Below are 13,289 nucleotides of genomic sequence, written 5' to 3'. Positions count from 1 at the left end.
CTAATTATTTATGTATTCTTTTCTTCATTACCAGAAAATATATTCCCTTCATTTGTGAGTTCTTAGTTCTTACTTGCTTTAACTTTGATTGATAGCATCATAGGAGAAACCTTACCAAACCTTACCTATTTCTTCTTCTTTTTAAAAATAAAATAAAATTGATTTAATAAATCTGATTAAAAGAATCTAGATTCATACATTAACTTACATTATGTTCTCATTAAAAAAAGGGAGTATTTTTCCTAATTCAAGAAAATATATTTCCAGTTATGTATATATATTACAAATAATTCTAATATATATTTCCAGTTATGTATATATATTACAAATAATTCTAATTTTTGCAGAATGCCAACGCTACAAATTAGACTATTTCCCAAAAAATGGTAGGAAAAGTTGATACTTGTCGAAGAATACGTGTATATCTCTGTATATCTCTACAAAATCTAAACTCAACATCATTGCTTTGCTATTAAACAAGTGAATCTGAACAACAAAAGCTACCTCTACTAGTCTTCAACTATCATTCTCACCACACAAAATCACGCCGATGCACAAATGGCTCCTGCAAACCACACCATTAACCATTAGCTCTTCCTTTTACATACAAAATATGGATCGGAGTAGCAACTCGTAAATTTTTTGGTCATCGTCTTGGTGCTCTCTAGTATTTAGATGCTACGTTGCGATAAACTTTCAATGTCTAAAGATTATGAAAATGACTAGTGCTGGGAATGCTATATAATGCCAATTAGGATAATCATACTAAAAGGAAGCATGTTATCTTAGAGGATGGAGAAATGGAATATGATGAAGTCATTAAGTTATATTAACTTATTTCAAACGGATGTTCGAAAGGAATAATGAGAACCTGAAGCCCAGGATGAGCAACAAAACTTCCCTTCATCTACATGTTTCACATCAAGCCCAATAAACCATGATCCGACGCTGACATCATCGTGGGCATAAGTACGGAGGACCAATCTGCAAAAAACACAAAATAATATAGTAATTTCACTAAGTCATGGCAAATGACTTTGTAGGAAATGACCAAAAACGAGTACCTGTTAACTGAAACAAACTGAGCTAGTGGTTGTGATATAGCAAACACTTCACCTGAAGCATGTCGAAAGTACCTATTTATAGGAAATAGTTAATATTGCAGTCAAATTGGACAGGCAGTATCAACTCCATAAGCAACGAAAGGATAAAAAAAAGTGAGGTTCTCGTATTCTAGGGAGATTAGATTGTAAGCAATGAATGAGAATAGAGACATTCTATACTATAATTAGAATCATTTCATACATTTCCAAAGTTTTATTCTCATTAGAAGACATCAAATTAAGATGGAACTCACTTGGAGTTTAGAACAAGTAAAATAGGTATAATTAGTTGATGTCAACTGCATCATAGCTTGTATGCCAAGGAACATGGTTTCTCAAAGTAATGAAAAAAGTAAGACGGGGTAAAAAGTTGAAAAGAGCATCTATACTTACGATTTCCCATCCCCAAATTTCCACCAGTCAGGTTCATACCATTTTTGTTTCCTGCATATCAGAAAAATTTATAAGCAACAAAATATTAAAGATAGTTCCAACATTCAATCCCAAAGAAATGACTTGTCCAAGGTGTCCAGTTAACTCACGGCTGAGAAAACACTTCTCCTGACTTCATACATCCAATATAAACGCGAGCCTTGTCCAAATGACTTGCAAGCACAGATCCAAGAGCATCTGTGCAATAAGATGTCCAGAGTAAGGGGGAAAATGACAAAAAGATAGATAGTACAAAACATGAAGCAAGCTTAGAAGGGCCTCATTGTATCTTGAGCTACTTATAAGATTTTCAAGTGATATTTGGTTGAGCCTAGAGCTAATCAAGAATATCCGGATGTTTTCTACTCAACAAAGTGATCTGCTCTTATTAGCCTGAACATTTTCAGAACTCTCCACGTACAAAAAGTAATGCGGTTTTATTAGGTTTGCAGAGCATTTTTAAGAAAAATTGTTTGACAGAGCATGAAGCTCCAAACAAGACAAACAATTGGTTTTTGCCAGCTAATGACATGAAAAGCATCATGTCTTTTGAATTCAATGTATTAGTGAAACAAAGTCCAGGACACTGTTGGTAGTCAATTACACAATCTAACAAAGCCAAAAAAATTAAGTGCAACCTCCAAAGAAAACCTGCTTTCAGTTTATTGGAATATTCAGGGATATATCTGGTTACGAATTTTTTAGTAACAGTTAGTGTAGCAATTTTGAAGTCGTGAAAAAACTTGAGATGTTACCAAGAGAAACTTTGTACTAATGAAATAATTAACATGCTGATTGAACTCTAAACCCGAAATAAAAAGTTCATTTAGAAATCAGAATATTTAATAGAGTTATAGATAAATTTGTGGCACCTTAAGTAGGGTGTTAGGAAGAACTAACAAAGCTCTTCACATTTAGTAGATGAAGGAACCCATACCAATATTAACGTACACATCGTCATTAATCTTAACATAGAACTCAGAATCCCAGTGCTCTACAGCATGAATCAGGAACAGTTTTGTCTTCTTTGCTCGCTCTTCAGGTGTCTCGACATGATTTTCCTGACAAGGACAACATTAAAAAGTTCAACAAATTTATATAACTTGAAAAACATAAAAACTGATGTTTTAGGGCCAAGAGAGAACATGATGAGCAAGATAGCTAGACACGTCATCATTGTGAGAAAAGGTATGTACATGTTTCTGATGGAAAGTAAACAGGAAAAGACATTTAAAGACCTATTCAATCTTTTTTTATTATCATACAAGCTTAAAAACAACCAAGAAAAGCAGTCTTGCAGTTAAATTAGAGTGATTGGGAAATCAAGGATAAAGTCATGAATCGAAGAAGGGAAAACTAGGTGAAGGCTAAATGCCATATTTGATTTAAGAGGACATTTTATCAAGAATAAAAGATGCCCGCATGTCATTGATTAAGGATCTCGACCTTCGTGCATTCTTGCAGTGGACAAGTGGGACTGAGTTATTTGTCTGAATTACAAAGCCATTTCACTCATTGAAGTCCACATTCTCAATAAATATTTTTACAACATAGCAATTAGAACATTAGCTGGATCTCTTTTGTGTGTAAGGACATGAAACCAATTAAGATTAGATCAGTAAAACTCAGACATACAAGAATCATGATGTCATTAGCCTCCCTATTTTCACTGTCGATCTCCCTGTCTGAACTGTCACCTTGATTCACACTGCATTGATGTGTAAAAACAGTCAAAACACAGTGCTCTACGGTACTCTTCTATCAGTTTCGTATCAGCAGTACAAAGACCTTCTCCCTATCACAAATCGGATGACAATGCCTTTATCTGCCTCCAGTTTCTTGAGAGCAGTACCTACATTGAATAAATTCAGGAATATGCAATATTCAAGAAGCAGATACCTTCAACAAGTGGAAAGCAAAACTAAGGGTGCACTAAAATAGTGAAAATAAATTACACTTCAAAATTGGAGTTGCTACAACTGTAAATATGATTGTTCAGAATTCAGTGGCAAGTGATTCTTAGTGAAGACAAATTTGAACATCATATCATTATGTAGTAATAAGAGAAATACATTTTATAGGCATGGATGTGTTTAAATAGCTCATATCCACTTGTGGTGCCAGAGAAGATAGACAAAAATACATGTAACAAAGGTGTACCAGTAGGCATCCAGGCCTTGCGAATTGCTTCTCTGTTGTTCTTGCGTCCAAACATTGTAATTATCCCTACAACCGCCAAAAGTTTCTTCTTTGTGGTTATACTATTTTCTGGGATATGCTTAGACACAAAACCTTCCTGCCTAGCTTTTTCCAGATCCACATTAAGAGCAGCTAATTTCTTCTGATATTCCCTGGCAAACAATATATCATCTGTGGGGGCCTAATAAATTCAACTGAACAATGTAGCACCAAACTGAACACATTGGGGCATGGTTCTAGTCGAAAATGCAGTGGCTATTCAATATAAAAATACCTGCAAGTAATGATCTTCATCGTGTCATCTACAGAAATTGAAGACTTTCCCTGACATCAAACACACAAAGATGCCATCACCCAGTCAGTCTGGCGTTTCATGAAATTGAAAAATGATGTTAATGCAAGTTGTTGCAGAGTTAAGAAGAAAGAATAGATTCTCAAATCAGTCATGAGCTCCATGTGTTGAATTGCCACAATTGAGTGTTTCTATGATGCAATATTGCAAAAACATATACTATGGAAATGTGTCAACAAACATCACTGCGGAAGCAAGTAGTGACTTTCATCTCGATCGCATACATTCACCCAACTGATGGTCAATATCTATTATCACCCACGAGACAATAATGTCCCCCACCTGAAGTAATCAATTATTCAACCTATAAAGCTCAATATTGAGCAACAAATGTAGCAATATACAAGACTTCTAAGAGCTCATATCTTATCACAAGAGTTCCACAAATGATTTGCCTATTACAAATGAAGCTATATCCATCCGAAGAACACATTACTTTAAACCACTAAATCAAAGGCTAACAGGTGAAATATTTGCTTACTCTCCCTCCCACAAAGCCCCCCCCCCCCCCCCCCCCCCCCCCAACAATAAAAAAAAAAAAGGGAAAAGCTTAGCCCAAAAAAGATAATCTTAATTCAGTAAGAGTTCATACACAAATAAACCGACATTTCCATTTTCTTCTTCCATCTGAACCAGAAAAAGTAGGCAAATTTGAGATATATATTTATATATAGAATGTGAAATTCACCTGGCCAGTTCTCTTATCCAGCTCTTTAACTAAATACACTCTACTCTCCGCATCCTGCCACAATCTACATAAATATATCCATCAATATTATTGAGAGAGAGAGAGAGAGAAAGAAGAGAAACAACAGATTCAAGAGAAGTTGATCTGATGGAAAATGAATACCTGCCGGCAACGTAAAACCAAGCCATGGTAGCGAACATGGAAAGCATCAAGAACGACATCCGGTTCCCGAAATTCGATCCCCGGCTACCCATCTCCAAATACGCCTTCGTTTCCCGGACAAAATCAAATCTTGTTTCGTGGGAAATATTTTTTCTTTATGTTTGGTGGATTTGTAGTGGTGATTGAGAGACCTATCAACAAACACCAAATCTAGAGCAGAGACAAAGAAGAGCAGAAAAAGAAAATATTGATTTGTTTATGAGCGCGGTAATAAATTAATTATGAGTCGATGGAATCTACTGAAATTCAAATACTGTGAATATTACGCACTACGCCATCAATCTGCTGGAGAATGAACTCCTTAGCCAAATGAATGGTGGGTCTTCTTTTTCTTCTCTTTTGTTTCTGCCTTCTTTTTTTGTTATTGTTGTTGTTATGAATTGACTCGATTGCCCTTCGTCTACTATATTGTTGTTGTTGTTGTTGTTAACCCATCTTGAAATTGTTCCAAGTCAAGCACGCTTAACCTTAGGGCATGTTTGTTTGTCAGGAAAGTAATCTGAATTGAGATTGTTATTCCCAGGAAAATGATTCCATTGAAAATGAATCCTAATAGATTCATTATCCAGTGTTTGGAAATATCAAAACTAATTGTTAGGATTCTGGATTGTATCATTAAATAAATATATTTAATTAATATATGTAAGAATTAAAGTGATATTTACCCTTAATTTTCAATAATTCAGAATATAATTTTCGAGGTTTAAAAAAATATTTTCAATAATTCAGAATATAATTGATAGTGTGAAAATAGTTCGGGGTTTAAAGTGATATTTACCCTTAATTTTATAGTAACAACAAAGTACATTATTAAGATTAACTAAATGATTTATAATTCTAAAATTAAATTCATTTTTTTTCTTAGATAATAATAATAATAATAATAATAATATTATTATTATTATTATTATTATTATTATTATTATTATTATTATTAATTAATTAATTAATTAATTAATTAATTCATGAATTATTTTAAGAAATCATAATTTAATTCTTAGTATGATTCATAATTCTAAGAATTAAATTATGATTTCTTAAAATAATTCATGAATAATTAATTAATAATTAATTAATAATAATAATAATAATAATAATAATAATAATAATAATAATAATAATAATAATAATAAGTATGATTCATAATTCTAAAAATTAAATATGAATTTCTTAAAATAATAATAATAATAATAATAATAATAATAATAATAATAATAATAATAATAATAATAATAATAATAATAATAATAATAATAATAATAATAATAATAATAATAATAATTTTCATTTTCATTTTATAAGAAAATAATATTGGATATATATGTAAGTAAGAATCCTAAGAATGAGGAAAAAGAATACCGATGAAAAGCTAGGAATAAGAATCCTGGAAAGTTTGTACTACTTTCCTTGTTTTCAGGATTCTGATTATTTTCTCTATCTGACAAAAATTTAACCAAACACGGGAATTTAATATTTTGGAATCAGATTACTTTCCCAGGACAGAATCCGTGCCAAACAAACATGCCCTTAGAGTTTCTTCCATGTGGGCACCAGAAAAGAAGCTTAACCTTAGAGTTTCTTCCATGTGGGCACTAGAAAAGAAGATGCATTTTGTTGATATGAGTAGCACTTATCAAATCATTTAAGCTCTCCTCGAATATGCAGTCTCATATCTACATATTTTCGGAATCCCTCTCGTTCGGGTGTGTTCCGGTTCAACCCTGCGCCTCTCCGCTTGGAAGTTTTAATCGGAGCCGCTCCTTATCTGTGCCTCTTTTGCACCGGCGATCACTCCGCACTTCGTCCCCGGGCGTCACAGGCCCACCAGCTTCAGCTTGGTTCGTTCTCGAACCACACCGTATTGAAAGAGGTTAAGTTCTGATACCACTATGTAACAACCCGGCTCCAGACTTGACGGTTGTCCCCACAAACCAACACGAGTCTTTTCTAGCGTATTTTGTTCTCACTCGCACGCCCCCTGAGAATCTTCCCAGGGGATCACCCATCTTGAAATTGCTCCAAGCCAAACACGTTTAACCTTGGAGTTTCTTCCATGTGGGCACCAGAAAAGAAGATGCATCTTGTTGATATGAGTAACACCTATCAAATCATTTAAGCTCTCCTCGAATATGCAGTCACATACCTGCATATTCTCGGAATCCCTCTCGTTTCGGTGTGTTCCGGTTCATCCCTGCGCCCCTCCGCTTGGAAGTCTTAATCGGAGCCGCTCCTTGTCCGTGCCTCTTTTGCACCGGCGATCACTCCGCACTTCGTCCTCGGGCGTCACAGTGGCTCCGATCTCTTGGCGTATATTTGCAAGTATGATAACGTGATTTGGTTATATATGTGACATATATGGATTTTTGTTATGTTCCTCACTGAGTATATTGTTCAATATGCTCACCCCTTATCTTTTCAGTTTTGTAGTTTTGGAGTCGAGGTGGCCATGGAAGTCGAGAATTACTAGAGATTTAGTATTTCTATGGAAATTTAAATTGAACTTGTTACTTTTCAATTTAACGTTTTTATTTCATGTTACTACTTTAGTTTTGGCAAGTTGATTTTAAATTAGTTTAAATTTTGATAGTCAAGAAATTTTATTTTAACTATTAGTTCTTCAAAGTTTTTTTTTTAAATTGAAAAGTTTATGAAAATTTGAGTGTTACATAGTGGTATCAGAGCGGGTCTATGTTCCTGTAGACTCGTGTTTTAAAAAAAATGACTTTTAAAAGGTTAATAAGTAAGCCTAGTCATTCGAAACTCATTCGCTACATCGACTCCAAGGTAGGTGTTTTAATTGTTCACTTTGTTCTTTATGATGCTTTTATGTTCTAGTACTACTACGTTTAGATCCATTAGAAATATTGGAATTGTGAATGTGTTTAGATGACACGAACGAAGCATGACTAGAAATTTCGAGGACGAAATTATTTTTTTTGTGGGATAGGTTGTAACACCCCAAATATTTTGATTAATATATATAAGCCAAATTATTAGTATTATATATTTTTTTTATATGGTCAATTTCGTTATTTATAATTTTAGTAATAATATAATGATTTTAGTAATACTAGTAATAATTTTAGTAATAATAATGAAATATGTGTAGATATATATATTACTCCTATCTTTTTAATATTTAAAATTAGAGATGTAATCTAATTAGTTGCTTTCCTTTTAGCAAATTCTTTTTTGAGTGGATTTTGAAAATAGCCACTTTTATATAGTAAAAATAAATTTTACCCACTAATATAAAAACTTAAAAAAATACCCACATTGACCATTTTACCCTTGCATATAAAATTTTTACAAATACCCACGAATTCACAACCAGTGAATTCACAACCAAAATAAATTTTGGTTGTGAATTCAAGCTTTAAAACTCGAATTCACAACTGAATAACAAATATTGGTTGTGAATTCAAGTTTTAAAGTTTGAATTCACAACTATAAATAGTGTTAGTTGTGAATTCGCGTGAATTCACAACCCACACTATTTCAAGTTGAAAATTCACAACCGATAAAACTTGAATTCACAACCAACACTATTTCAATTGTGAATTCACAACCCACGCCGATAATTCACTATTTCAATTGTGAATTCACAACCAACGCCGATAATTCAGTTGTGAATTCATAAACTTGGTTGTGAATTCAAGAACATTTGTACAAAATTGCGTGATTTTCATCAATTTCTGTGTTACTTATATTTTTTTCGATTAAAATCAGCTTCGCGAAAAAAGCCAAGGCAGAAAAGCTCGGATCTGAAACGTCTCATGGCTCGAGACACTTCGTCGATTATCAGCTATTGTTGCGGAGCTTCCTCTCAATAACCAGAAACCGCCTATGAGAGAGAGAGAGAGAGAGAGGGATAATTTAGAACAATCGCAGGCATAATTGATGAACAATCGATCCTTCGGATAATTCATCTCCATCAGCGAACAACGACGACGACGACGAGATCAGAACAAATCGTCTATCATCAATTCAATCCCACCGCCAAAATCCCAATCCTTCCCTAACCCTAAGCCCCAATCGGGAGCCCAAATTTAGAATTTGGGCGAGAGGTAAGGCGGAGGCGGTGGCTCGGCGCCACTGTCCGTCTGCAAGGAAGAGGGGAGTTTCACAGAGGCGGTGGTGGTGGATGTGCGACGGCTGCTGCCATCGGAGAGAGGGAGGCCGATATCTGGAGACCGGTGGCGGCAGAGAGCCGTTTTCGCCGGAAATCGAAGAGAAATAGGGGCAGTAGGGGTGTCGTGAGTAGAGGGAGGGTGGCGGCGTCTCCGCCGTCGCCGTGGAAGGAGGCGGCGCCGCGTGGGATCGGCGTCGATTTCCAGATCTGAGGGAGTCGGGCGAGAGAGAGAGAGAGAGAGAGAGAGAGAGAAATCAGCGCCGCCTGAGATCCGACGGCGGCGTCATGGACGAAGGCGTCGGCCGTTCACCGGAGTTCGGAAGAGCAACTGGACGCGGCCGAGGCGGCGCCGCTTGGAAAAGAGAAATCCAGAGAGAGAGAGAGAATAGAGTGAGAGAGTGAGACAAAGAGTAGAGCGAGAGAGACGAGAGCAGAGAGTGAGAGAAAGAGTAGAAGTGAGGATTTTTTTTGTTAAATTGCAAATATTTAAGGAGGGGTATTTTAGTCTTTTCACGCAAAAAGTGGGTAAAATTTTAAGTTTTATTTTGAGTGGGTAAAATTTATTTTTGTTATAAGAAAGTGGGTACTTTGATATATTAACACTTCTTTTTTTTATGGGATAGTGATTTTCCAATAGCAAAAGTTTGCGATATTTTTAATTATGTTTCCTATACACATTAAAACTTTTAAGCTTTATCTTTTAATTTGTTTTGTTTATCCTAGTAAGATATTTACTCAAAGTAAGGGTCATGCTTATTTAAACTTCTCAAAGATTAGTATATATATATATATGGTACAGACGTAGATTTACGGGATCACATTTACTTTTTCTTTTCTTTTTATTTTTTGGTTCGCATAGAGGAGTTTTTTTTTTCGGGAATATTTAGGATACGTCGTTTACGTCAAATTTTTCAAAAACACGTTTAAGGTGAGGGATTTTACGCTTATTCATAGGGGTGAGCAAAAATTTCTGAAACCGAATAACCGAACCGATCCAAACCAAAATTTTAAAATATGGTTCGGTTTTTTCGGTTCGATTCGGTTTATTTTTTCATAAAATTTCGGTTTTTCGGTTCGTTTCGGATTTTTTAAAATCGAACAAAACCGAAAAACCGAATTATATTTATAATATATATATATATATATATAATATAATATATATAATATTTTAATTATAATTTTATGATATTTAACTTCAAATATTTTTTTAATTTAATAGTTTTTTTTTGTTTTTTTCGGAATTTTTGATTTTTTTTTTCAAAATTTCAAATTTTTTTATTAATTCGGTTTTTTATATATATAATATAATATATATATATATAATATTTTAATTATAATTTTATAATATCTAACTTCAAATATTTTTTAATTTAATAGTTTTTTGTTTTTTTTTTCGGAATTTTTTATTTTTTTTTTCAAATTTCGGTTTTTTTTGGGTTTTTTTGGATTAATTCGGTTTTTCGGTTTGGTTCGGTTTTAACTATAAAAATTTCGGTTAATTCAATTCGGTTTATTCGGTTAATTCGGTTCGGTTCGGTTTAATTTTTTTCAAACCGAATTAAAATATGGTTTGGTTTGGTTTTAGCAAAAACCGAACCATATAACCGAATGCACACCCCTACTTATTCATATGGTTATATATGTTTTATTATCGCGTTTGATTACTTGTTTACGTGCATCTTATGACTATGTTGTTATGTGCGATCATGGGACCTAAGCCATTGATCTATGTTGATAAGTTGATCATGGGACCTAAGCCATTGATCTATGTATGTGTTTGGTCATGGGACTTAAGCCATCGACTCAAACTATGATTATGTTTGTCAAGGGGCTCCGGTCTCTTGGCGTATGTTTGCAAGTATGATAACGTGATTTGATTATATATGTGACATATATGGATTTTTGTTATGCTCTTCACTGAGTATATTGTTCAATATGCTCACCCCTTATCTTTTTAGCTTTGCAGTTCTGGAGTCGAAGTGGCCATGGAAGTCGAGAATAACTAGAGATTTAGTATTTCTATGGAAATTTAAATTGAACTTGTCACTTTTCAGTTTAACGTTTTTTATTTTATGTTACTACTTTAGTTTTGGCAAGTTGATTTTAAATTAGTTTAAATTTGATAGTCAAGAAATTTTATTTTAACTATTAGTTCTTCAAAGTTTTTTTTTTTTTAAAATTGAAAAGTTTATGAAAATTGGGGTGTTACAAAACTGCTATATAAACCTCAGCATGTGTAGCTGGCAGAGGGCAGTTTATAGAAAGATTTTCAGAGAACACATTGAGAGACTTACAAAATTTTACACTTACACATTAGTTTTTAGTGTTCTTCTAAACTTAGACTTTAGTTAGTTCACCAAGAAAACAATTTACTTTGTTATTTTATATTTTTCGCACCAAACACTTTATTTACTTTTCGTATTTCAATTCCGTTGTGACGAACAAATCCAAGGTTGTTGCCTTAGGTACTTTTGATATTAACTATTTCGAATTTCCTTTAATTCATGTGTTCATTCTATTTCGCATTTACGTTTTCAATATGTGTGAGTAGTTCCCTTGGTAAGGTTACGGGGTGGAAATAATTGTTGTCGATATGTAAAACTATTGTGAGGCATTTGCGCTTTCAGTTGAGTCTAGTAGTTCCGGGATCTGAGCAGAACCATGGCTAGTAAGGACCTAACGGAAGAACTCCGCTCGGTACTATCCTGTCCATATCAAGCAAAGGTCAGATGCCCTGGGTGTGACAACCAGTAAGGCGTTGACCAAGTAGCTGAGCAATACCACCTCAAGGTGTTGTAGATCCATCCGGCGAGGAAAGGATTGATGGGATACACTGTCCTCCCTCGATTTTTGGCTTCTCTAGTGACTACCCATCAACTATGACGAGGCATAAAGCCATGGTTATCAAACAAGGAAGGCGCTTATTGCATCGTACGTATGACTATGACCGGTTGATTTGGTACCAGAAATTACAATCACGAGAGTCATATGTGCTTAGGGTGCAGTTCTGGGGACCTTGGGCCATACTTGGTGGATAACGGGTATGGCTACTATCTACGGAGAAGTGAAGCACAGCCTTGTGACCGGGGAAAAACCGTGATCTTCGGACCTAGTGATTACAATGGACTCAACCATCCTAAGTGTGAAGTATGATCTCTTGAAACGCCCCAATGTCTTTGGGCCACGCCTTGAGGTTATGGATCTTGGACGAATCCTCAGTATGCCTATGACCAATACAAATATCGACAACAGTTATAACCTAACCGAAAACCTTAACTCTTGTTATATTTGATCTTTGTTTAAGTTTACTTGTGCAAATAAACAGGTTGAAACCGTGACAACTCAATTTATGCACCCGAAGAGTAAAGTGATTCATCACTCTCCGTAGGATCGACCTTATACTTGCTGCTAAGACTGTTCTTTGGTTGCGAGCAATAGGAGCGTGTACTATTCGTCTGGGGCATACACAGGTATTTTGATCGTACCGCACGACGGGTGCGTGTCAAATTGGCGCCGCTGCCGAGGAGTGACGTGCAACAATTTTACTCTTCACTTTCCATCTTCTGCTTACTGTGTAATGCAGTTATAGCGAGACGCGGGATGGCAGTTGCTGCCCCGCAGACCATACGTCAGCTGGCATTCCCGGCTGACCTAAACCTGAAGCCCAGCGGTATAACTTTACCGATCATCGAAGGCCGGTATGAGCTGAAGACAGACCTGATCCAACTCATGTCCAAATTCCATGACATGCTTGAAAATGATCCAATCACACATCTCCGAGACTTCGAGATGATATGCTCTACGGAGGATAACCAAGCGTCCATGGGAGAATACATCAGGTTGCTCTTGTTTCCTTTCACACTACAAGGTAGTGCAAGGAAATGGTACTATGGCTTGACCGCTGGCAGTGTGACCACATGGGCTGAGAAGCAACAAAAGTTCCTGGAGAGGTATTACTCAGCAGCAAAGGTCTTTAGTATGAGGAGGACCATACAGAACATCAAACAAGGAGAGCTCGAATCATTCTACGAGTATTGGAGCCGATTCAAAGGATTATTGGAAGAATGCCCACACCATCAAATTCCTGGATATAATTTGGTGGAGCACTTCATAACGGGACTCAAGAAGTACGAGAGAAAACTCGTTATTGCGGCATGTGGA

General features: G+C 35.2%; 1 protein-coding gene across 6 annotated transcripts; it reads right to left on the bottom strand.

The window, feature by feature from the left end:
- Window positions 1–276: 276 nt before the first annotated feature.
- On the bottom strand, window positions 277–5,384 carry LOC131024680 (hydroxyproline O-galactosyltransferase HPGT1-like). 6 transcript variants are annotated; one of them, XM_057954197.1, is made up of 13 exons: window positions 5,267–5,373; window positions 4,937–5,146; window positions 4,775–4,838; window positions 4,009–4,058; window positions 3,696–3,886; window positions 3,324–3,387; window positions 3,171–3,243; window positions 2,473–2,596; window positions 1,646–1,733; window positions 1,497–1,547; window positions 1,065–1,136; window positions 872–984; window positions 277–565 (listed from the first exon to the last, which is right to left on the bottom strand). In XM_057954197.1, exons 2-13 carry the CDS (start codon window positions 5,026–5,028, stop codon window positions 543–545), a joined length of 1,005 nt encoding a protein of 334 aa, XP_057810180.1. In that variant the 5' UTR covers window positions 5,029–5,146; window positions 5,267–5,373; the 3' UTR covers window positions 277–542. The 6 variants fall into 6 exon arrangements, with proteins under 6 accessions (XP_057810180.1, XP_057810182.1, XP_057810181.1 ...); XM_057954199.1 differs by having other exon boundaries at window positions 5,263–5,368; XM_057954198.1 differs by having other exon boundaries at window positions 4,937–5,127; window positions 5,267–5,331.
- Between the last annotated feature and the right edge of the window lie 7,905 nt (window positions 5,385–13,289).

The sequence above is a fragment of the Salvia miltiorrhiza genome, chromosome 5 (assembly GCF_028751815.1).
Source record: "Salvia miltiorrhiza cultivar Shanhuang (shh) chromosome 5, IMPLAD_Smil_shh, whole genome shotgun sequence".
In the NCBI taxonomy this organism is placed as follows: Eukaryota; Viridiplantae; Streptophyta; class Magnoliopsida; order Lamiales; family Lamiaceae; genus Salvia; species Salvia miltiorrhiza.
Note: the sequence above shows the minus strand (reverse complement) of the source record. Positions and strands in the feature narration are given on the sequence as shown.

Excerpts from the sequence above, each read along its gene's own strand:
- LOC131024680 (XM_057954193.1), bottom strand. The coding sequence starts at position 5,028 with ATGGGTAGCCGGGGATCGAATTTCGGGAACCGGATGTCGTTCTTGATG. Across the intron at positions 4,059-4,774 it reads TGGATAAGAGAACTGGCCAG|GGAAAGTCTTCAATTTCTGT; the intron begins GTGAATTTCACA and ends GTTTGATGTCAG. Across the intron at positions 3,887-4,008 it reads ATGAAGATCATTACTTGCAG|GGAATATCAGAAGAAATTAG; the intron begins GTATTTTTATAT and ends ATTGTTTGCCAG.